Here is a 25878-nt window from a genome sequence, read left to right as displayed (position 1 = left end):
GCTTTCTCTTGTACAGTATCTGGCTATGGAATGACTATGGATGATATCGCTCAGCTATAAACGGTTGAGGGAAGGGAGAGGAGCTGGAGAAAAATGTATAAAATTACCTCTATAGGCGTGACTGTGAACGTCAAGGGGATTTTGTTGAAAAAAAATATACAATGTGCTAGCTTTGGCTCTAGAGAACCATTAGTGTCTCACGGGAGAAGTGGGTGAACAGCCGCACAGGGCTCTGGTAACAAACAGCAGCGGCCATTTTTTTTTTACCCCCACATCCTTTGATTATCCAACCTCTTACTTAATTCCTTGCAGACACGGATGAGCCATGGGTTTTTTAAGGGCTCGAGATTCTCTAGTTAAGTGCAAAAATGATCAATGCACAGAAACTCAACTTTTCCATGTCCTTTTTTGCCTTTTTGTGTATTTTTGTTGGTGGCCATTTTGAGGGTTTAGTTTACCAGGGGTCTTTGGTTCTTGGATTATGACTCTAGGGGGAAAAGTGTTGGTCAGAAAACCATTTTTTTCCGGTCTTTAGCACCACATGGACTCTTGTCAACTACATTTGCAGTCGCAGGGCAATAGTCTCTCTCATTCCACACATATTCCATATCCTTCACCCCTGAGGGGGTTTTCCACTCATTAATCCCATCCACACCCCGTGGGTGTGTTCCCGAAGCAGAAGCCCAGGGATGAAGCTCAGCCAATGGAGCACAGATCCACCAGGGTCCAACTGCTCTTAATTGATTAATTAATTGATTTCACAAGGCTTCCCCCATCTTAACTTCACTGCTCTCCTAGTCGCTCTCTCTCTCCATATATCTCAACACACAAAGCCCCCATCTGCCAAGTCAACTTCCTGCCAGTCAAGCACTCCCCTTCCCCTGTTGAATTAAAGAAACAGCAAAGCAGTGTTGCGTGTTTATGCCGCAAAACATGCCCTAAATTCAACACAGGGAACATTTTTAGTTTGCTACTACTCTGATCTACTAATGAAAATGCTGACAGGTGTCAGAATCAGGACAGCAACAGGAACGGGGTTTGTGCTGACAACCTGAGAGAGGGGAGGGAGGGAGAGGAGTTGAGAGTCTAGTAAGCAGACTTGACGAGGGAAAATAAAAAATTTCTGACAGGTAGGAGTATTTTTTTCTCTCCTCTTTCTCGTTCTCTCTCTCCTTCTCAGAAGGCAAAATACCCCCATGAATGTGTCAGAGGATCCGAAGGCTGCTCAAACAAATATTAACATTTGATTGAATTAAACGTCAAACTCCAAAAACGCGCAGTTGTTTATGCCCGCCCACAGTCCATGTCGTCTGTTATATTAACATACATAGACATGAAGTGGGGGCGTCCATATTGATTTTCCAAGTCTGTGTATCTTTTTTGAAAAACTGTTGACAAAATGGCTGACAACAAGCCAACCGAATCAATATAAAAACTAGAATTACATAAATGTCAGAAGAACCTCCAATATTTGCACATTATTCTTTTAAAAAATTGTTCAAGCTCTGTCAAGTTGGTTGTTGATCATTGCTAGACAGTCTTACCATAGTTTTTCAAGCCAATTTAAGTTAAAACTGTAGATAGGCCGCTCAGGAACATTCAATATTGTCTTGGCAAGCAAGATTTGGTCTGGTGTTTTAGGTTATTGTCCTGCAGAAAGGTACATTTATCTCCCAGTGTCTGGTGGAAAGCAGACTGATCCAGGTTTTCCTCTAGGATTTTGCCTGTGCTTAGCTCCATTAAGTTTCTTTTTTATCCTGAAAAACTACAGTCCATAACAATTACAAACATATCCATAACCCGATGCAATCACCACTATGCTTGAAAATTTGGAGAGTGGTACTCAGTAATGTCTTGTATTGAATTTGTACCAAACATACCACTGTATTCAGGACAAAAATGTAATTTGCTTTGACACATTTTTTGCAGGATGACTTTAGTGCCTCGTAAACAGGATACATGTTTTGGAATATTTTTTTATTCTGCACAGGTTTCCTTCTTTTCACTCTGTTAATTAGGTTAGTATTGTGGACTAACAACCATGTTGTTGATCCATCCTCAGTTTTCTCCTATCACAGCCATTTAACTCTGTAACTGTTTTAAAGTCACCATTGGACGCCTGTATCACAGGAATGATGGCTGTGTCTTTGTAGTGACTGGGCGTATTGACACCATCCAATGTGTAATTAATAACTTCACCATGCTCAAGGGGATATTCAATGTTGGCTTTCTTTATTTTTACCCCTCCCTGGTCTTTTTGGTTGAATCTGTGTTTCAAATTCACTGCTCTACTGAGGGACTTTGCAGATAATTGTATGTGTGGGGTGCAGAGATGAGGTAGTCACTCAAAAATCATGTTAAAAACAATTATTGCACACAGAGTGAGTCCATGTAGCTTATCATGTGACTTGTTAAGCAATTTTTATTCCTGAATATATTCAGTCTTTCCTTACAGGGGTTGAATACTTATTGACTCAAGACGTTTCAGCTATTCATTTTAAATTAATTTGTCAAATTTTCACAAATACATTTTTCCACTTTGACATTATGGGTATTGTGTGTAGGCCAGTGACACACATTCTCAATTTAAAATCAATTTACAATTCAGGCTGTAACACAACAAAATGTGGAAAAAAAACCAAGGGGTGTGAATACTTTCTGAAGTTACTGTAGCTGTTCTAAAATTGGTCTGAGGCAGGCATTAGATTACGAACATTTTCAAGTGCATTGTTGAAAACAAGGGTTTTGGGAAACAGCTTGGATATTTACAGATGCTGCTACGAAGGTTCTAACGATTAACTTAACCTTAAGATGCTTTTGGGAATCCAGGCCCTGGTGTATTCGTGTTATTATCAGTATATGCCTCAAGCAGGCCCCCCCAGTCAGTCAGTGTGCCATGTAGGTAATTACAGATTCCGTTGGGAAGAATAACGGCTTCCACTCAGGCTTGAGGCCCTCTCCTCTCTTTCTATACCCATGACATAGCTGCTCGCTCTGCACCACGCACACACACAAAATATTTCTCTCCGCCTCCCCTCCACTCCATCCTGTGACTCACAAGACATCGCTCTAATGTTGTATCAACTTCCCCTGAACCTTCGGCTTTACATTACCCTAACGTTCCAGCCCTCCTCAATAAACCTAATGTATTTAATCAGCTCGAGAGGGATGACTGCTTATCTCCCCTGCACTTGTCATGGATAGGAGCATATTGAACATATGAGGGAGAAATGGTGGAGTCCTTCATTATTTCCTAGGGCTTCGCCAATGAGCCTGATGTATCTCCTCCACTGACAGCTCATTTTCCACACAATCCCTTGCATTCATTGGGAGCGGGGGAGAAAGAGAAAGTACGGCTCTTGGATACTTCTTCCCATTGCTTATTCATGACCCCGCTGTAGCTACTAGGCATGCTAGGCTAGGTGTGTTAATAATCTCCTCAGAAACCAAGTAGAATCACAATTGTTTGTCGAACACACAGCTAGTAGCCAAAGGAGGAGGGCACAGGGGGGATCAGGGCAGTGCTGAACAGAGGGGGAGAGATTAAGAACAGGTCATGTGACAAGTTGATAGGGAGGGAAAAAGAGAAAAGGAGAGTGTGTGTGTGTGTGTGTGTGTGTGTGTGTGTGTGTGTGTGTGTGTGTGTGTGTGTGTGTGTGTGTGTGTGTGTGTGTGTGTGTGTGTGTGTGTGTGTGTGTGTGTGTGTGTGTGTGTGTGTGTGTGTGTGTGTGTGTGTGAGAGAGAGAGAGAGAGAGAGAGAGAGAGAGGGCAATGTCTGGAGGGAGGGTTTGCCTGTTTCTATGTGCACGCTGGTGTGTGTATGTGTCTGTTTGTGTCTGTGTGTTAGATCAAGCGAATGAGTGTGTGTGTTCAAAGGTTAATGAGAGAGAGAGAGTGGGGTAGAGCGATAAAGCGAGAGAGGAGATAACTGTGCTTGGAGGAAAGAGAAAACGGACTGAAATGTGAGTACCCCATCCCTGGCCTCGTGCTAGCTGTCTGCAGTCTACCGCTTGTGCAGGCTATTGTGGTTCTGAATGATTGTGTTTTTGGACTTTGGAAGCCTGTGACAGCACTAGGTACTCCCCTTCCCCCCTTACTCCTGTCCTAGTACCTCCAGAGTCCTCGCTTTGGCAAAGCCCCATTTCCATTCCAACACAGTCTCCACTGGTAACAAGGCTCAGGGGGTATAGCTAGAGGTCTGCAGGCTAGATCTCTGTAGTCTAATCAGACACTAAATAATGGCCAGGAAACCATAGGCTGGAACCAGAGGCTGAGCCCAGTAGAGATGACCTGACCATCTCTGCTCTGTCTGGGGGTAAATTCCAGGCCCCTACTGGATGCTCTGTCCTGGATCACTCATCAAAACACATTGGAAATGTCATGATTATACACTGAATGTACAAAACATTAAGAACACCTTCCTAATATTGTGAAGTGCACCCCCCCCCCTTTTGTCCTCAGAACAGTCTTAATTCGTTGACTCTACAAGGTGGCGAAAGCGTTCCACAGGGATGCTGGCCCATGTTGACTCCAATGTTTCCCACAGTTGTCTCAAATTGGCTGGGTGTCCTTTGGGCGGTGGACCATTCTTGATACATGTGGGAAGCTGTTGAGTGTGAAAGACTCTGCAGCACTGCAATTATTGACACTAATCAGTGCTCCTGGCACCTACTGCCATACCCCATACAAAGGCACTACCATACCCCTTGCACTGAAATATTTTGCCTTGCCTATTCACCCTCATAAAGGCACACATCCATAATCCATGTCTCAATTGTCTCAAGGCTTAAAAATCCTTCTTTAACCTGTGTCCTCCCCTTCATCTACACCCCCCCCACACACACACACACACACACACACCTTGCTAGCAAAACATTTCAGCGGCTTCACTCGTGACAGTGAAGATACTTCTGGGGGTTTTAATGTTCAATTCCTGCGACAATACACATTTTTTCCATAGGGTGGAGGCAATTGTTTGCAGTTTTTTATACGATAGCTGATCATCAATTGCATCATGCTTACTACAAGTTTCTATAGCTGTCGCTAGACTAATTTACCAATACGTTTTTTTTAGCTAACATGGGCTAATTAAGTGACTTCACAACAAAAATGTATACATTTTCACCTAATGTATTTTATTATTCTAACTCTCAACAGTAAATTGAGACCCCGACTGAGTTCCCCCCAGATTGAAAAAAGGGGGGCGACCGGTTGGTCATCCTTGATCTACACTGATTGTGGGTTTAACAAGTGACATCAATAAGGGATCATATCTTTCACTGAGATTCACCTGGTCAGTCTATGTCATGTCCTTAATGTTTTGTACACTCAGTGTATATTGGCTTGATTGAAATAGCATATAATTCTAATCTTAGAATGACACTCTGAGAGAATTTTATTTTTGAATTGAGGATAATATAATATAATAATATATAATATAATAATAATAATAATAATATAATATAATAATATAATAATAATATAATATAATATATGCCATTTAGCAGACGCTTTTATCCAAAGCGACTTACAGTCATGTGTGAATACAAGCGCCATGCTCTACCAACTGAGCTACAGAAGATGATTTGGAACTATAATAGTGGGACCTGTGTGTGTGGCAATAACTGAGCAGACAGGACAGATATCTCTGGGAGCAGCTGTGTGTGTGGCAATAACTGAGCAGACAGGACAGATATCTCTGGGAGCGGCTGTGTGTGTGGCAATAACTGAGCAGACAGGACAGATATCTCTGGGAGCGGCTGTGTGTGTGGCAATAACTGAGCAGACAGGACAGATATCTCTGGGAGCGGCTGTGTGTGTGGCAATAACTGAGCAGACAGGACAGATATCTCTGGGAGCGGCTGAAAGTGAAGACAAAATAACTGAGCAGAAAGGACAGATATCTCTGGGAGAGGAAAGAGGACAACAAACTGAGCAGACAGGACAGATATCTCTTGGAGAGGCTGTATGTGTGGCAATAACTGAGCAGACAGGACAGATATCTCCCAGCAGCTGTGTGTGTGGCAATAACTGAGCAGACAGGACAGATATAGCAGCACTGTAGTATTGGCAATAACTGAGCAGACAGGACAGATATCTCTGGGAGCGGCTGTGTGTGTGGCAATAACTGAGCAGACAGGACAGATATCTCTGGGAGCGGCTGTGTAGTGTGGCAATAACTGAGCAGACAGGACAGATATCTCTGGGAGCCAGCTATTTGTGGCAATAACTGAGCAGACAGGACAGATATCTCAACAGCTAGCCTGTGTGTGTGGAATAGAACTGAGCAGACAGGACAGAATCTCTGGGAGCGATGTGTGTGGCAATAACTGAGCAGACAGGACAGATATCTCTTTTTCATTTCATTGGCAATAACAGCAGACAGGACAGATATTCTGGGATTTGCTTTGTGTGTGGCAATCAAATCAAATCAAATCAAATCAAATTTTATTTGTCACATACACATGGTTATCAGATGTTAATGCGAGTGTAGTCTAAAGCGATTTTGTAGGTTAGCTAGCCAGACAATGCAGTGATAACCAACAATAATCTAACTAACAATTCCAAAACTACAGTCTTATACACAGTGTATAGCAGGATAAGAAACATGTACATAAGGATATATGAATGAGTGATGGTACAGAGCAGCATACAGTAGATGGTATCGAGTACAGTATATACATATGAGATGAGTGTGTAGACAAAGTAAACAAAGTGGCATTTTTAAAGTTTTAGTCAATAAGATGTGTTACATAAGGATGCAGTCGAACATTGTAGAGTACAGTATCCACATATGTCATTCCAGATGAATAATGTAGGCATTAGCGTAACATTATATGTAGCATTGTTCAAAGTGTCTGTGATATATTTCATCATTTCTGCATCAGACCATTATTAAAATGGCTGGAGTTGGGTCAGTGTCAATGACAGTCTGTTGGTCCCAGCAGCCACTCAAGTTAGTGGTGGCTATTTAACAGTCTGATCTTGAGAACAAGCAGAGTCTCATCGGTCCCAGCTTTGATGCACCCCTCCTGACCTCGACTTCTGGATGACAGAAACATGGGTGAACAGGCAGTGGTTCGGGTGGTTGATGTCCTTGATGATCTTTATGGCCTTCCTGTAACAACGGGTGGTGTAGGTGTCCTGGTGGAGGGCAGTAGTTTATCCTCCCGGTGATCATTCTGCAGTCCTCACTACCCATCTGGAGAGCCTCCTTTGAATTTCATGCTGTCACAGTTACCAGCCCTTTCAAGCTTAACATCCCGCCATTTATCGCCTCCAGGTCCCATCTGAGAGTTTCAATGAGCTTGATGCCTTGATAAGCCTCCTTTCCTGAGGACGGCTCACCTCTTCACAGTTCTGGGTGGACCAATTCAGTTTGTCTGTGATGTGTATGCCTTTGAACTCAAAACTCTGCCTCCTTCTTTCCACTACTGTTCCATCGATTGACCTCAGGGGGTGTTCACCTTCTGCTGTTTCACTGAAGTCCACAATCATCTCCTTAGTTTTTTACTAGATGCTGTTATTTCCACTAACACCATTGCACTCCCCTCCAAGTCTCCTCACCACTCCCTGTAGGCCTCGCTCTCATCTCGTCGTTGTTGGTAATCAAGCTTACCACTGTTGTGTCGTCCCAAACTTGATGATTGAGTTGGAAGCGTGCGTGGCCACGCAGTCGTGGGTGAACCCCTACAGGAGAGGGCTCCATCCACCCTTTCCCCCTGTTGAAATCAGCGGGGAGGAGATGTTGATTCTGCCCTCAACCCACCTCTCCTCCCTTTCTGCATCCTTTGAAGTCCATGTCCCCAGTTGCCAGGCGGGGTCGAGACCCAGGGTCGCTCCGTGGCTTGACGAGCTTGGAGCTCACAGAACAGGGTTGAATGCCGAGCTGAAATGGATGAACAGCATTCTCACATAGGGATTGGCATCCTTGTCCTCCCTCCTTACATTTTGCTCCTCTGTCTCTGCTGCTAAAGCCACTTTCTACCAGCTAAATTCCAAGCATCTGGGTCTAAGGTAGGGTGGAGGTGATATTGCCACATTCTCTCAAAGCACTTCATGATGACTCCCCCTGAGTGCTACGGGGCAGATGAGTCGTTTAGCTCAGTTACCTTAGCTTTCTTGGGAACAGGAACAATGGTGGCCCTCTTGAAGCATGTGGGAACAGCAGACTGGTATAGGGATTGATTGAATATGTCCAAACACACCGGCCAGCTGGTCTGCTCACATGCTCGGACCCTGTGCTGGGGACCTCTGGGCCTGCAGCCTTCTCCAGATGAAATTTAAATGTCTTACGGCCGGCTGCAACAAGGCCCGACTGCATGTTTCCGTTCCAGACCATTTCAGTGGCACTGTATTGTCCTCAAAGCGGGCATCAAGTTATTTAGTCTGCCTGGGAGCAAGACATCCTTCCGTGACTGGGCTGGATTTCATCTTGTAGTCCGTGATTGACTGAAAAAACCCTGCCACATGCCTCTTGTGTCAGCCATTGAATTGAGACCACTTTATCTCTGTCTTTCTTGTTTGAAAGCCTTACGGAGGGAACGCTGCACTGTTTGTATTCAGTCATGTTGCCAGACACCTTGCCCTGATCCAAAAGTCATTCAGTGGTTCTCTGCTCTCACTCTAGACTGAACCATCAGATTCTCTCCACATCCTCAGTTTCACGCGAATGCTGCCATCAATCCACGGTTTCTGGTTAGGGAATGTTTTTATCCTTGCTATCCGACATCTTCGCACGTTCTAATGAACTGTGAACCATCAGATTCTCAATATTCCCATCTCCGAATTGAAACATGTCCCAGTCCACGTGATGGAAGCAGTCTTGACAGGTCAGCTTGGTCTGACCAGGTGGACAGGCGGGAGCCTCTTGTTTTAACCACTGCCTGTCACCACTGCAGGGTCCCCAAAATGGCTCTGTGGTCAGGCCCTTTTCTCACTATACACCAAGTCAGGGCTCTGTCATAACCTCACATGGTTAGAGTATCATTGATCCAGAGGTTTTACACACCCCTGGTTCCTTTCGATATGCTGATGACCAGGTGGGAGTCTTGTTTTCAGATTCAGTTTGATGAAAATCACCACTACAATGAATGCAGCCTCCGGATAAATGACAACTTTTCCAGTTTGCAAAGAGTTAAATAAAGTTCGTTCAGAGCCATCGATGTGTCTGCTTGGGGGGGATAATACGGCTGTGATTATAATCGAAGAGAATTCTCTTGGAAGATAATCCTGGTCTACATTTGATTGTGAGGAATTCTAAATCAGGTGAACAGAAGGATTTGAGTTCCTGTATGTTTCCTTCATCACACCATGTCCCGTTAGTCATGAGGCATACGCCCCTCCACTCCTAACCAGAGAGATGTTTGTTTCTGTCGGATTACTGGAGAAACCTGTTGGCTGTACCGCCTGGCCATTAAACCCCTTTCATCCAGTAAGCCATGTCTCCGTAAAGCAGTGTTCAACGTTGCAGTCTCTGATGTCCCTCTGGAATGCCACCCTTCCACTGGATTTCATCAACCTTGTTGTCAAGACCATGGACATTGGCAAGAAGAATGAGGGGAAGTGGTCAGTACCTCCAGGCTCTGATCAGGCCCTACACCAGAACACCGCCGCGTTTCCCTACCTTTTTGAGGAGTCGTTTCCTTGGGTCGCTGCATGCGATCCATTCCGTTGTCCTGTTTGGAAGGCAGAACACAGGATCAGCTCGTCAAAACATATTCTTGGTCGTACTGATGGTGAGTTGACGCTGATCTTATATTCAGTAGTTCTTCACCACCTTATGAGAATGAAACCCCCTTTAAGAATACCTAGGATAGGATAATGTAAGAAATACCCCCTCCCCACGTAAAATATTTAGAAAAAACTGTAAAGTTTGTTCCACTGGATGTCATAAGGTGAATGCCATTTCTAAGTCGCTCCGATAAGTACATAAATGAAAAAAATAATAAAAAAAATAAAAAAAATAAATAAATAAAATAAAAAAAATAACTGAGCAGACAGGACAGATATCTCTGGGAGAGGCTGTGTGTGTGGCAATAACTGAGCAGACAGGACAAATATCTCTGGGAGAGGCTGTGTGTGTGGCAATAACTGAGCAGACAGGACAAATATCTCTGGGAGAGGCTGTATGTGTGTGCTTGCTTGCGTATGCGTGTGTATGTGCGTGTGTTGCTGCCAAAGCAAAGCTGGGCCTCGTATTACAGGGATCCCTGGGTATGAGACACAAGCCTGTATGCGCTCGGTCTAGACCGGGCCAAGCCTGGCAGCTAGCCTGCAATGAGCCAGCTCTAATCAACTCTATTTGCTACACTGTAGACTCCCATGTAGGAATACTTTACAGTACTATAGTCGGAACGTCTCAATAGGCTACAGAGGCACAAAGATATGAACAGCCATGCAGTCGCAACACTGATTTAATATGCTACTCTCTCACACAGACATGCATGCACACACTCATGTGTGCATACAGGCAAGCCCATAATATGCTTACGCACGAATACATACACACTTACATTGCGCACACCACACATGCACATGCACATGCACACACACACGCAATGAATGGGGTTCGATTTTCTGGGCATTCCAGTCCTTGGCAATAGGCATTTGTTTTATTTCCTGCCTACACCAAAGGGAAAGATTAAGCATATACTGTGCTCTGTTTAAGGGAGAGAAAATGAGCTGTCTACTGACAAGTACATTGTAGCCCTGCAGTTTTCTGTCCAGAATACAAAGAGACATTTATCACTGCAGCAGGGGAGGAGAAGAGAAAATAGGGAGAGTGAGTGAGAGAGAGGCACATCTCTCCACTGCTGCAATGTGTGCATCTCTGCTTTTACCTGGGTCTCACACTTCCTGACAGATAGGAGAAAGCTTTTCTCCTCCTCTAACTGTGCGAGATATCCCTCAGTCTCACCTTCTCTTGTGCTTCCCGTGTGTATCAAGAATGGTCCAACTTGACTCAACTGTGGGAAGCATTGGCGTCAAAATCGTCCAGCATCCCTGTGGTATGCTTTCGACACCTTGTAGAGTCCATGCCCCGACAAATTGAGGCTTTTCTGTTTATCTAATTATTAGGAAGGTGTTCTTATTGTTTTGTACAATTAGTGTATTTAAAATATATGGAATTTGTTGTAGAGGCCACTTCCTTCTCCTTTTACGGTAATTAAGGTGGTTACAAAAGGTTACTACCCTGGGCAGCTGGCATTTCCTTTATCTCTCACTGCTTCATGTATATTCAGCAGCAAATGATTTATTCTTTAAACATTCAATCATTTGGAAAGCAGACCCCGTTTTTCAATGAAGAAATACTAGCACACCAGCCCAGCCAACCCACCTATAAAACATGCATAATAGCAGGCGGTGTTTTCGCTTATCTCCTTTGTAGGGGCCACAGGTTGAGGAAACTGAAACAAACCTCTTTTCTCCCTCTTAGCCTCATTGATTAGCGTCTGAAGTGCATGGAATGCAACCTCCATTCCTCCACGAGAAAACTAAGAAAACAAAAATCCCAAAGAATATTCAAGGTATGACAATCAAATAGCTATCCCTTGGAAAGGAAGACATTCCATTTAAATCAGTTAATTCTCCTTGGTGAGCCAATTATGATTTTTCAGCCCTTACTCGTCTTCCACCCTTCCACCCCTTTAAAAAAGGAGGATAGAAAGTAATGGGAGAGGTTGGCTGTTAAGTTTAATGGCAGACAGGAAACCCAGAAAATTGCTTTTTTTATGATGCACCGTCCTGTTCTCATGCATTCCCCATTAAATCTCCGAGCCAGACTGCACATAGACAGCAGAGAGACTGATCGCCATACCCCAGACAATGAACAAGAGCCGCCGTATATAGGGGACTTAAGCCCCTTATTAATATGGCCTGGAGAAGACTGACACACATGACCATAATGGGAATCCTGTGTTTCCTTGGATTCATCTCAAATGGCACCCTAATTGCCCATCTAGTGCACTACTTTTGACCAATGCCCATATAGGGCTCTGGTCAAGAGTAGAGCGCTATGTAGAAAATATGGTGCCATTTGGGATGGACACCGTCTCCTAGTTCGGCTCTCATTGGCATCACAAAGAGATCTTAAACAACTTAATAAGTCTCAGATGACACTGATATCATTCAGCACTCACAGGTGACGTCTAATTTAATATCCCACCACACACGATTATGAGTTTAATGACATGGGTTTCCTTGAGGATATGAATGGGCCTATCCTAACCCCACCCCCATGCAACAAACCTTGTTATGTGCGTGTGTGGCCCCATCCCTAAATGGGGCATTCTAACTTGCATAGGGGGTGGCAGCGTGCCAAGCTAAGCGCATGCTTCTTTGCCACATATAGGCCATTTAATCATAATGAGTATGTTTACATGCACACTAATAATTCAATATTAAACTGATTATGGCAGTAGGAGGAGTATGGCATTAGTCATGTAAATAACTTACTCTGTTTAGCTTAATCAGAGTAAAGTTACAATCGAAGTAAGCATACACCGATTAAAACACCTGGATTTCTGATCTTCCAAATTATTAGGACATGTAAACACCTTAATCACAGTTCCAGCTGTGTATTTCAGCTAGCATATGTGCTAGCACCAGCAGAAGGAGCTTCCCTCTTTTGCCTGAGTAAAGTGTTCATCATAGAAATAGTTTCACAATAAACTTTATATGTCCAAACCCAGAATCAAACTAGTCTTCCCAAAAATAACATGGTGGTAGAAAGTTTATTTTGATTGGCAATTTTCTGCATTTATCAAAGTCCCATCAAGTTGCCTGATTTTAGATGTGCCCATGTAAACAGGATTATTTGTAACGGTTTTCTTGACTTGAAGGAGAGGCGGACCAAAATGCAGCGTGGTTTCTATTCGTGGTTCTTTAATAAAGACTCTACACATGAACAGACTAACAAAACAAGAACGTGACAACCTAAAACAGCCCTATCTGGTGCAAACACAGAGACAGGAACAATCACCCACAAAACCCAATACCAAAAAGGCTACCTAAATATGGTTCCCAATCAGAGACAATGGCTAACACCTGCCTCTGATTGAGAACCATATCAGGCCAAACATAGAAATAGACATACTAGACATGTAACATAGAATGCCCACTCAGATCACACCCTAACCAAACAAAACATACAAAGCAAACTATGGTCAGGGTGTGACATTATTAGGCAAATCATCTTGCTAAGCATGTAAACCAAACTAGTTTATTAATCTGAGTATTCACAATAATCGTTTTATTGTGTGCATGTAACCGTACCCAATGTACGATACACAAAGCATCCAGTGAGGAGCCCCCACCCCTCCTCCCCACCATCTACCTTATGTCATAGTCAAGAAAATACATAACTGTTGGTTCCCTCTTCCTTTCTCACTTCAATGGTTTTCTTTTCTTCACCCACTCTGTCTTCTGTGGGTGATACCAGCCCACCACAGTTCTCCGGGATTGCTGTACTGCTGACAATCCCCTCTCCGCCATAGAGGCAATGGCTAGAGAAACAGAGTGGTGTGGAGATGGGCTCGGACTCAGTGCTATTAAGTGCCATCACAGCCAGCGCCCTCTCAGCTGTGAATAATGGAGACCCTCTGAGAGAAACAGCAGGCCTCCAGACACCAAACAAAAATGGCCTTTTTGTGACTGGAGAAAATCACAACAAGCCCCTGTGCAACATTAGCCTCTATGCGTCACCTGCAGTTTACTTTGGCTAGGGGTTGCTCCGGTGACCTGCGCCAGGCCTCTTATCAAGCCTTTCTACCGGACCGCTCGGCTCTCCCCAGGGGGGCCATCCCCTGCTTCACTGTGTTCCTACATGCACAACCAACCTCACCCACATGGTTCTACTTCCATAGATTGTTCAATCGAGCATGAAGAGAAGGGGACATGGAAAGAAATGGAGGACAATGAAAGAAATAATAACAGGAAGAAAGAGGGAAGGGTGAGAGAGAGTGAGATACAGGGAAGAAAGAGGGAAGGGTGAGAGAGAGAGTGAGATACAGGGAAGAAAGAGGGAAGGGTGAGAGAGAGAGTGAGATACAGGGAAGAAAGAGGGAAGGGTGAGAGAGAGAGTGAGATACAGGGAAGAAAGAGGGAAGGTGAGAGTGAGAGTGAGATACAGGGAAGAAAGAGGGAAGGGTGAGAGAGAGAGTGAGATACAGGGAAGAAAAAGGGAAGGGTGAGAGAGAGTGAGATACAGGGAAGAAAGAGGGAAGGGTGAGAGAGAGAGTGAGATACAGGGAAGAAAGAGGGAAGGGTGAGAAAGAGAGTGAGATACAGGGAAGAAAGAGGGAAGGGTGAGAACGAGAGTGAGATACAGGGAAGAAAGAGGGAAGGGTGAGAAAGGGAGTGAGATACAGGGAAGAAAGAGGGAAGGGTGAGAAAGAGAGTGAGATACAGGGAAGAAAGAGGGAAGGGTGAGAAAGAGGGGGAGGGAGAGAATGAATGCTCTGGCGTCTTTTCTGCTGGGAGATAAAACGGAATATAAAACACATAGTCCCAGCAGACACAGAGTGAACATGACTGAATGAGAAGGCACATTACATTAATTATGTAAGGGGGCCTCTGTTCAAGCAGTGCCGAGTCTCACTGGGTAGAGACAGAGATGGCCTGAGTCCCAAATCGCACCCTATTCCCTATTTAGTGCACTACGTTTGACCATGGCTCATAGACAGAGCCATAGAGCTCTGGTCAAAAGTAGTACACTATGTAGGGAATGCCATGGAGTCTAGCGATGTTAGTATATTCAATGTCTCTGCATGCTGGGCCCAGCTGTTTAGAGGAAGACACATTGATTTGTTGAACTCAGGCTGCCGGATGTCCAGGTGGGTTCGTGGTCAGATGGGAACTGAGCTATTGTGTTGGGTTTCCTGAGTGAATAAAACACCACACTTGGAAATAAAAATACAAAAAGTAAGGGAAGTTGGTTTATGGTAGCACTGGGGTGAGAGTGGGGTGGCTTTTTTGAAGAAACCTTATTGTCATATATGGCAGAGCACCCAGCTGTTAAAGCGAGGTAGAGCATCTTTTACCCTTGCTACTCTTTTAATATTCTCAGACTCCAACTCTGATTCTACAAATTCCACAAATAGACTCATTTGAGAACTGTCCCATAAGGGACTCCTTAGCTAAGACTGCTTCCCTGGAGATGGGTAGAAAGCCTCAGCGATGATTATATCCTGCTTACCTCGTCGAAGGGACTTCGACGTCTTCCTGCCTCTGCCTACTCCCCCCTCTCCATCCCTCAACCCCAAAAGCCCAGCTCGTCCCTGTCCCTCTATCACAGATGTAATTTACTATCTGCGTTTGTCCCTCCTCGATCCCTTTCCCAGACTCAAGGGTTTTTGCAGAAGCAAATTAGCTCGCTAGCTCGGTCAAGCTTAAACACAGCAGAAATGCAGCATTTGTTACAATGTATTTAAAGATGCCATTACAAAGAGAGGAAATGAGAGAGCCAATGGCAGGTCAGGGATTGGGACTGTGGAGAAAATGGGGATTGAGTGTTCTGGGGGTGCGTGCCACTGTTGTTGTTGTGGCCCTGCAATGAGCCAGGTTAATTTGAGGGTCTGCTAATAGGGTGAGCAGCACCCCTAGAATGGTATCCTTCATCTAATTAGCCGGTCACCTAGGATGCAGTACAGATCCTACTCTTGTTGATATGTTGGCCTGAGCTGGCTGTGTGTGTGTGTGTGTGTGTGTGTGTGTGTGTGTGTGTGTGTGTGTGTGTGTGTGTGTGTGTGTGTGTGTGTGTGTGTGTGTGTGTGTGTGTGTGTGTGTGTGTGTGTGTGTGTGTGTGTGTGTGTGTGTGTGTGTGTGTCAGGCTGTCGTCAAATCAGAGCCTTGGGCGTGAGCCGACCCCTACAACCCCTGGAATTATTACGCTGTGATCCAAGTTGCCTACATCCTACATCCCAGTAGCTCACACAAGATCAGTCATGATCACTTTGAAACCTGCCCCTCTGAGCATTCCCTATCTCCCTACGCCATGTTCCCAGTAAAGGCTGAGCCCCTGGAGCCAGTGATGGCATTTTTAGAACCTTTAACCAGGCTTCTGTGACCTCTAGTTGCCATTGATGGTTATATCTCCTATATAGAGCCACTGTTTGATAGGGTGCGGAAAGGTGCCTCCCAGCAAAATAGAATTAGTCGCCTGCCAGGGCACTTGGAAAAAAAGTCCCGCCAGCCCACTTGGGCGTATTTCATAATGACAACCAGCTCATGTTCGTTACCACTATATAAAGCAGTCCATTGGCTCGCCACTTCTGCCTTTGTCATCGCTGCCTACTGCAGCGTTTTGGTCAAAGTGATTTATGAAAACAGCATAGCAAAAAATATTATATATATTTTATTCTCCCCGTCACAGTTACACAGCTGTTAAACATATGGTGTTTGTACCAATTTAGAAGCCATTGCATTGTTTGTCAACACCAGTTTGGAGATTCATTCTTTAAAAAAAGAGGAACCTGCGATGGAATGCACACACGCCAGGAGTTGATGGGGCAGTAAAACAGAGACTTGGGAGGAGGAGAAGGAGAACGTTCTCTGGAATTTGGCATGATTTATAGTTTAGCTTTTAAAATAATTAATGAAAGAGGTACTTGTAAAATAAACAGGCTGTAAGGGTAGTGGTTGGTGGTGTTGACCAGAGATATAAGATAACCTGTCAGTCTACGTTAGCCGCCAACTAATCACACAGCCGGGGCCTTCACGGAAGAGACCGGCCTGTCAGACACACACCCGGCTGCTCGATGGACTAGATAGCAAATCACTTCCCTGATAAATTTACTGGTACTAATGCTCCGAAATGGAGGCAGCTTAGGGCCCCCCGCTCTCTCAGTTCCCCATCCGTATGACAGTCGTAACACGGCTTCCTAGCGACTCTAATTTCCTCCATAATTAATAATCTGACTGACGGTAAAGAGGAAGAGAGGAAGAGAGGAGAAGGAAGTCTGGAGGGGTTGGATAACGACACCAAAAAAAGAGGTAGATTTAATAAAAGTGATGTCCTTTATGTAAGACGAGGGAAGACAAGAGACAAGTTGAGAGGACGGAAGAGGGAGGCAGAACAGGGGATGGGGAGGAGGGATAGACTCGCGGTTGGGAGGAGGAAGGGGGTTGAGTGAACCAGATGCTGTTGGGAGTAGGAGGCAGTGGATGGAGAGAAGGGAAAGGCCTCGGCTGCCGTGGCGGTGCTGGGAGAATGATGGGCTTGCACGGCACGGTAAGGATGCCCCTCCAATGTTTGTAAAAACAAGACCATCACACTCCATCTTGCACTCCCGCAGGAACCAGGGCTCACGGCTGATTAATGGCACCGGCCGACTGAATTGGCTGGCTGGGATGACAGCAGCGCTTGGACTCTCCCTGGTGGGTAGTAGTGGAGGAGGCTGCCTCACTGGCAGGCCCCGCTCAAGCCCAGTAATAGTGGATGGCAAATAGCATTAGCCCTAGAGCTAGCTAAAGCATGACCAGACTGTAAAGCCCCTGACCCACCATGTCTGGGTAAGCCATGACCAAGTTAATCAGGGTTGTGTTCATTGGGGCACAGTGTTTAAACATTTTGCAAATGTGCATATATTATTGTTAAAGGTAGTGCCTCCCTGTTTCAGTCCCCTTTCTTTCACTTGATGCCTAATATACACAACCCAGGTTTTCAGCAGAGTCCAGGGTTGCATGAGAATTCAACTTAGCTCTAGCACCAAGCAACCACACAGACACTAAACACTCCATTTCTGAAATGTCTCCCTCAGATTTTTCTGCTGAGGGAGCTTCTGCATCAGCAGTTGAGCATTGAGAGACTGTGGTACAAATGAGATGTAATCTTGGTAATTTAGTCTCTGGCTGGTAGAATGGAAAATTAATATGGAGAGCAATTACAAAACAGCAATTCCACTGTCACAGATAGGGACTGGCACCTCAAGTGCAGCAACGTGTGGGCTTTGTTGTGGTGCATGAGGAGTGATGACAGACAGACATGGAGGAGGAGAGGCGGCCTGCCACCAGCCTTGTCCGTAGCCTTTTCCTGCAGTCAATGACCATAAGCACCCTCTTTTGGCCTCATGGGTGGAATGTTATGAATATGTTTTTCACAATTTCATCATTAATATGTCTATGTCTTTGTCTATGTCATATTTCAATCTTCTGTGATGTATATAGGGTAATATTGGGATATAAACGCAAAATGGAATACATTTCAACTCTATATCTGACATGGTACAGGTGACTTCTTCTTTAAGCCTATAACCATGTGTGTAAGGTGTATACTTTGTTTCAAAGTAGATTTGTTTAAGACTACAAAGAATCACTCTGTGTTACCTTGATTTAGCCCACTGCAGTAAAAGGTTAAAGGGGTCAGTGGCTGGATAACTGCTCAGATTTCGTACCAGTCAGCTACAAGCAGCACCTCTCTTGCAGCGAAGTGAAAGAGACAAAACAGAATATCAGCCATAGCGGTTTGGTCTTTCGTTCTCCCAGAGCCAATCACTTTTTCTTCTCACACAAACAAGCTGTAAATTCATTGTTTCAGCCATTGGACACAGACCAATACCGAAGATGACGGGGGTGGGGGTGAAACAACAAACAGATATACAGTAGAAAAGTAAAGCTTTTGGGGCAGTAAATGAAAATAAATAAATGAAAAGTTGAAAATCTCTCCAAATCATGTTTTTGCCAGTGTAGCGTCTGATGAATGATCTCAACATGGCATCGTCTGACAAGTTTCTTTATTTTGGTGCAGCACAGTGTTGTTACGGTAATATTGGGCCATCATAATCATTATCAATAGCACTAATCATTGCTAAATAAAGTGGAATAAAATGGTACATGGTCCCAACCATAGGGTATATGACTATATACAATTACCTTTAAGAATATATCCTCATCCACCTTTTTTCTGATACTACTTTTTAAAGAGTCTTACTGCTCTAAATCATTTGTAGGGTTCATTGTTCAGAGAACCCACACTGACTGAACGATGTCATACAGAGAATCTCACAGCGTCATGGCTGCAATTAAGCCCCCCAATAGAAACCGAGCTGTGAGTCGTCTCCAGAATTTGTGCCTGCGTCGAGTCACCCTTGGCTTTCTAGTCAAAGCCGCCTTATTCGTTAAGACTATTACTCTGCCTTCTTCCCCCTCATTTTATAGGATTACCTGGAGGTTCTCTTGTTGCACTTTTTAGAGGGAAAACAGTGTTTGTTTTCCAAGTGAAAGCACATTACCCTGCCAAACAAGGCAACAGATTTCTGGCGCGAGTTATGGGGGTAGAGTCTTTTCTACATATAACCAAAAAACTTCCCTTTTTGTGCTCACTGTGAGGAGATTTCATCCTCAACCATTTGCTAGTTTAGCCGACTCTTTCACTTTTGCTACATTAGCCACAAACAAATAGCACCTCCAGGTGATCAACTAGGGTGGATCATTAAAGGTCTGCTAGCAACGGTACACTGAGGGATGGCTGTGAGAGGCTCAAAGAGCTACCCGCTGACTTTCTATCTGCCGTGACCTAAGGTTCTGGCACATTCCTGTGAATGAGGAAGGGGGCAGAAAGTGTGGTGGCAGAATAAGCGGAGCTCCAAGTGAATGAATACAGCAGGAGCGAGGGGGAAACAGGTGGGCTCCCTTCTTCATGCTGATGTAAAACCAATGTTGTTCTATGTAAAAACACGGGCGATATCTACCAGGAGATTTTGGCTTTTGCATTTGAAGTGCCAATATGTATTCTTCGCCTACACTATGTGTTACGTTTATAAGGGCATACATATTTAAAGTGCTCCACAAAGCCTTTGCTATTCTGTTGACGCCCCGATGCTGAAAGGCACAACATTTCTGAATTGTCAGCAGTACTGAGGGACTTGGATCGTTGTGATTTATTTTTCCCCCTTCTCTCCATTTAACTCGATTTCTATTTCAAATCTGGAATGACTGAAAAACACAGGCGAGCTTCCGACTCCCGACGGAGTGCCCTCAGTAATTAATAGGTATTAAATCCTAGATAGGAAATGATATAGAACGAACGGCTCTGTCTGTACTCTAAGTTTTTTTCATGGAACTGATTGGCAAGCTTATTTTCCTGATGACTTTCAATAGGCATTCACAGCAGGAGGGTGCCTCCTTCTTGCTCTTCCTCTCAGCTTGTGGCGTTTCAGATCCGGCTATAAAGAGCATTTAATTGCTTCATTTGTGAGCATTAGATTTAGCTTCTTTAGATCCCCCCCACCCCAAGAGATTCGGCTTTGTCAGGGTTCGACCGAAGACCCGTCGTACATCTTAATTTTTCTTTATTTTCAATGTTGTTTTGTCGTCTTTGGGGGTGAACCGTTGAGAATGACATCTGCTTGTGTTGTGAACCTCTAAGCGGAGTCAGGATGTGAAAGTTTCATTAATAGCGCTCAGGCTTTCAGAACCGCTCTCTCTCTCCGGAGGTCCCCTAAAGGAAGTGGGTGAGAAAGGGTATATTCACTGCATGTTTCATAGATGGCTCAGTATAAAGCATAGGCTTTAAATAAGTCTTCTTTGTGTTCTGAGATCTTTCAATCAAATCTAGCTTCCCTGGAAAAGGAGGAAGATCCTCATAGGAGAGCAAAAGTTCTGAAGAGGAGAATGGGATTGTACAATATGCCAGGTGCTCTACAGCCAGTCTCTGCCACAGAGAGCAGTATGGATAATGGTAAAGCTCAACCACTCGTTTCCATGGTGATAACATTGACTTTAGGTGATTTGTGTGTGTTCACAGGCCCTGGTAATTACATACTAAATTTGAGTCACCAGAGTTGATCCAGAGCTTTATTTTCTATTCCATTTTAATTTCGCCATGTTCCCCTGTGCACATCAGAGTGTGTGGGCGGGAGTGTGTATGGACAAGCGTGTGAATAGAGGGAAGGAGAGAGGGTGTGTCTGTGTGTGGCGTCTGTGTGCATATTGCAGACACAGGCAATATGCGTCAGGGTACACAAACCCCTCCACACACACACACTGCAAAGCTCAAGGTAATCCTTCAGCACAGCCCTTCCATGAAACATTCATGATGGAATTGACGTCGGTCACCCATGGTCATGGCTGCCTGCTTGGACTCTTGAGCTCCAGTGTCCCTGGCCTTGAGCAAACCCACTTAATCCTCCACGGAGATCAGCCATAGTATGGTTTAAATGTCCCATGAACCTAGCCAGCCAGTTAGCCAGCCATTCAGTCATCTTTCAATCTCATAGGATCACAGTTTAAGAGGGAGACAGGTCCGGCAGCCTTGCCCCTGGAACGCGATCTTTAAATATCGATCTGAATGCCCAAAGCAGAGGTGTTCCTCAGAATGCAGAAAAGAGGGGAAGGAAACAGTAATTAGGGATTTAAAATAGGTGATATGTAAATGTGTGGCGCGCTGCAATTTCTACCCACAATCCCTTCTTGTCACCTTGGGCCTCTCGTGTGGGAGGAGGGCCCCTTGCGCTTAGGAGGCGAGGACCAATCGGGAGGCTTCGAAATGTGGTCACTGAACATCTGCGTGTCAGTTTCTTTTACAAGGCCGAGGCCAACAGAGAGAGCTCGGAGGCACAGCAGTGGCATACTGAATGGTTAAGATTAATGACTGTGTATATTTGGGCATTAACATGGGTAGCTCTACTGTAGATGTTATTTCTTCACGAGTGCGATTGTAGTGAGATGCTACATATCCACAAACATCCTTTTCATTCTCATAACAGAACTTCACTTGCGTTCAATATGTCAGTATAAAAGCCATCCTTTGCCTGCTTTGTGATGGGTGTGTGATTTGGTGAGAGGCTCACACTCTTTGATAGTATTCGTAAACACGAGGGCATCCTGCATGGGCCCTTGTTAGGTTATCTGTCCAGATGGCCAATAACAAATGTATGGATTCAAAAGGCCTCAGCATCAAGAACTGGCATATGGATAACAAAAAAAAAAAAATCTTAAAAAAGAAAGGTAATGTCAAAATGACAGACATTTTTCACTTAGATAACAAAAAGACAGAAAAAGAGGACGACAGCTCAAAACTAGGAGCGCTTGGCTCTTTTATTGTTTTTATAATGATACAAAAATCTCGTCTTGAAAGCCCTTCCCTTCGACACAAAGGATATGTAGTTATGCAGACTCAGCCAAATATTATTTTCAGCATTTAAACATCATTATATATTTATAACTCGGTGCCAAATGACAGAGACTGGGCTAGATGAACTAGGCAACAATATGGCAACGTGGCTGCTGTCTCTCTTAGTGGGAATATCTGATTGCACTTTTTAAACCCTGGCATTCATCAAGTGTTGCTATAGAAAACCTGATGGTGCATGATCTAGGAATTGACTTTTGATTTAATAATACGTCCTTTAATTGGCGCATTAAAAGTGCCTCAAACTTGCAGATCTCGAGTCGTCTGGAAGCAACGGCAAGGCAGCAGGAGAAGAGTCTTGTGTAGATGGCAGAAACGCCATACATGAAAGAGAAAGCAAATTACCCACGAAAAATATAAACTGGGGCTGCCACAAATTTTTCTTCATTTTTTTCACGTTTCTGACACCTTTCAATAAGATGAAAGTACCATAAACAAACCATGGTGAAATCCATGAAAGCAAAGCGTGAATGAGTTAAAGTGCTGGAAAATAGGCCAGTTCAACAGACAAACCTAATGATCCCCCCCCTTCTTCCCCCTCTCTGCAGACTCAAGCGAAGGCTTCCACTGCCAGGACGAGTGTCGCATCCTGGGCCATTCGGACCGCTGCTGGATGCCCCGTGTGCCCGGCCCAGCCCGTGGCAAGTCTCCTGAGCATGGCCACCCACGTAATAACGTCATTGCCCTGTCCATCGAGGCCACCACCGTGGATGTGCCCCACTACGAGGACTGCGGCACCGGCACCATCAAACGGACTTTTGCCACCTTCGGCAAGGACGGCCCAGAGGACCCAGAGCGGGGCGAGCTAAAGGGCAACAAGCGGACAATGATGGAGTCGCAGGCATACAGCCCCAAGGCCAACGGCGGCGCCGTGCGCGAGGCAGGCAACGGGCGCGAGGCAGCCAGCCCCATCACCTCCCCCGTGCACCTGAAAAGCCCGCTAGCCAAGGCGCCATCCGGCTACAACACGCTCAAGTGCCGCGACGCTGAGCGCATCGCCAACCACAGCATGCTGCGACAGCCCGAGGGAAAGGACAGCGAGCCGGCCGTCCGGGAGATCAACACGCTCCTCCACGACAGCGTCCATCTTGAGAAGGAGTCTCCCAGCAGCAAGCGCCTGAAGGACATTGTGCTCTAACGGGCCTCAGGGGAGTCTATACACACACTCACACACACACACAGAATAAACAAACACGTATATATATATACACTCCGCCATAGCTGTGTGTACGCAGGAGAAACTCAAGCCGAGGAAAGAAAGAAAGAAAGACACCTTGAACATAGTATACAGTACCTAACGACCAGGTCTGACACAGCCCAGATATGGAACCGTACTGGAATATGCTGAGCTTTGTGTTGTGTTCCTCAAGAAAAGTGATGGTCTTGGATGTGGCTTTGTTGTAGTCGCAGTACTTTTCTTGTTTGCTTTTCTGTTTGTTTGCTGCTCACCCTGTCTGCAGCCAGTGGACAGGCAGGTTACTGTTGATTGTGTGACTCGCCCAATCGTGCCCCTTTGGCCGGATTCGGCCTCTTTCCCCGCCCGAGGCTGGCACTGTTCGGATTTTTGTGTATTGGACACCTACACTGACAGATATAAAAGTACAGTTATGCCTTTTGAACTTTTTTGTATCACTAACTGAGATTGCCTTCTTTGGTTTGCAGTTTGGCTCGGCTGTCAAATCAGCTTGTTGTTTCCTTTGTAGAGTGAGCTCACCACAGTGCAACAGATGGCAACAGACAGACATACATCTTCTTTGAACAATTGCCTCCATGCGCATCTTGAACAGTGCTCAGTAGTAAAGACGGAGAAAGGAATGGAAGGGAGGGAACAGTATTTTTTGCTTATCACTGATGGAGCTAAATGAACTCGCTATCTGTCCAGGCACTCCAAACACTGGGACTCGGGACAGACCGATTCTTTCCGTCACGACCGAGATGTATGGAAGAGGGGGAAAAAAACATTGCTTTAGAAATCTCCTGTGCCCAATCTTGATTGTAGCCAGTGGAGCACAATTAGAAACTTTGTGCTCTGGTCTTGTACTTTTTCTGAGTTTTGACTATGGGGCTAGAATAGAGGGATCGTCACTCACGTCTTGCTATGTGAAACTCTGTATAGGGTATACTAGTATCATTTTTAATAACCTGTTGTTATGTGACAATCCCTTTAATGTTTTGTTTCATGAGTAAAAAATAATAATAATAAACATTGGTGTTCAACTGAAGCTACAGTAGCGTTTGTTACACAAACACAAAAATAAAAAAACATATGCCAAAATATATTTTATAAATAATTTAAAAATGTATAATGAGAATATTTAATGCTGTGTAGTTATTTTAGTTATTTTATCAGTAAGTTAAACTTGAAATTAACTGGCTTTTGTTGATTCATTTATTTTAGCTTTTTTATTGATCATGATTATTATAATTTTATTTTCATTAAACTTGGATTATTTTGTTTACTGTGTTACCCCTGGCAACTGTTGACTTGCAGTCTACCTTGTTGTAAAGAGTTTCTTATTGGTCAGTTCTCGTGCCATGAAGTTTCTGTGTGGGCAAATAGAAAATGTAAAAACAAAAAAAGCAATTTCAGCAGCAACAGTAGTGTGCCAGTTGAGCTTAGAATGAGATAGCAAAATAAATCAAAAGGGACACAAACAAAACCTTTAAGATTGCTTAATTTATTTAAGTGAGATGAAGAGGTTTAAGATCGTTTTTTTTTCAGCTATTGAGATGATTCCAACCATTTCTGTGTGTCTGTTTTTGGACGAAGGTACACCTCCGTAAATTCCTCACCTCAGCACTGGTGAGAGCCCTGTTGACACTTCAAGTAAGAGACTAAGGATGAAGGAATGCTCAACTGTTGTGTCATCAGGTACCATCTCATTTGAATTGAGTTTGAAAATATAATTAAGAACAACAAGTCAAATCTTACAATCACAACCAAACAGATTTGGTGGAATTGTATGTTTGGAGGAAATTAAGGTCTTTGAAGAAGCGTATTATAAATCAGCGATGCGGTTTTCAGTTGCTTTGCAGTTAACCTATGTACAACATGGAAAATTGTAAATGAAAAAAGGCCACATTTGCATACAACGAAATAGATCTTGTAGCTGAATGTTTTTTGCTGGTCTCACCCATGGCTTCTGGCATCATGAAAATCTGAATAATCACTGAATGTATACAGCAGCTTATTATTAAACTATTAAATGTTCTCCACTTTGTTTCCTTGTTTTTCCTGAATGTATAGTATGAGCGAGAAAGTCGTCTTTGATAACACTCCTCAAAATTACCATCAAATGAAATGTGTGTTGTAAACGATACGAGAGAGTGTGTGCGCATTGTTGTAAATTAATGAGCATGACAGCATCCCAGCATATTGCAATTATCCATTTTTTTAAATGATCTTTTGTCTTACCATAATTAATTAAAATGTATAAAGTGATCTGAATATCGTCTGGAAGCCTTTCTTGAAAATGGCATGCCAGTACATAGAGTGATGACAATTATGTCTATCACGATGGAAATTCATAGGTTCTGTTCAGGCTCACTCTAGTCGCATTTCAGGCAGGTGCTGCTCTCGTTATAAGTGCTCTGTGACATCATTTCTTTGTTTGTTGATATTTGGGGCGACGGGCGGTAGATACACCTCAAGCTTGCAAAGCAAACCAGTCTTTTGGGACTGCTCCAGCCAAAGTGCCCATTTCTAATGGCAGAGCCCTTTTCATTTGCAGGAGTGGGTCACCCATGCC

General features: G+C 44.3%; 1 protein-coding gene across 8 annotated transcripts in view; it reads left to right on the top strand.

The window, feature by feature from the left end:
• The window catches only part of LOC124010572 (protocadherin-19-like), an 82621-nt gene extending 57276 nt beyond the window's left edge, over nt 1-25345 (top strand). For all 8 annotated transcript variants that reach the window (XM_046323166.1, XM_046323165.1, XM_046323164.1 and 5 more), the window contains one exon: nt 22678-25345. In XM_046323166.1, coding sequence (XP_046179122.1) covers nt 22678-23267 — 590 coding nt within the window. In that variant the 3' untranslated portion in view covers nt 23268-25345. The remainder of the gene's footprint in view (nt 1-22677) is intronic.
• Nucleotides 25346-25878: the final 533 nt, after the last annotated feature.

Source organism: Oncorhynchus gorbuscha, linkage group LG23 (assembly GCF_021184085.1).
Source record: "Oncorhynchus gorbuscha isolate QuinsamMale2020 ecotype Even-year linkage group LG23, OgorEven_v1.0, whole genome shotgun sequence".
Taxonomy (NCBI): domain Eukaryota; kingdom Metazoa; phylum Chordata; class Actinopteri; order Salmoniformes; family Salmonidae; genus Oncorhynchus; species Oncorhynchus gorbuscha.
This window is presented reverse-complemented; position numbering and strand designations above follow the sequence as displayed.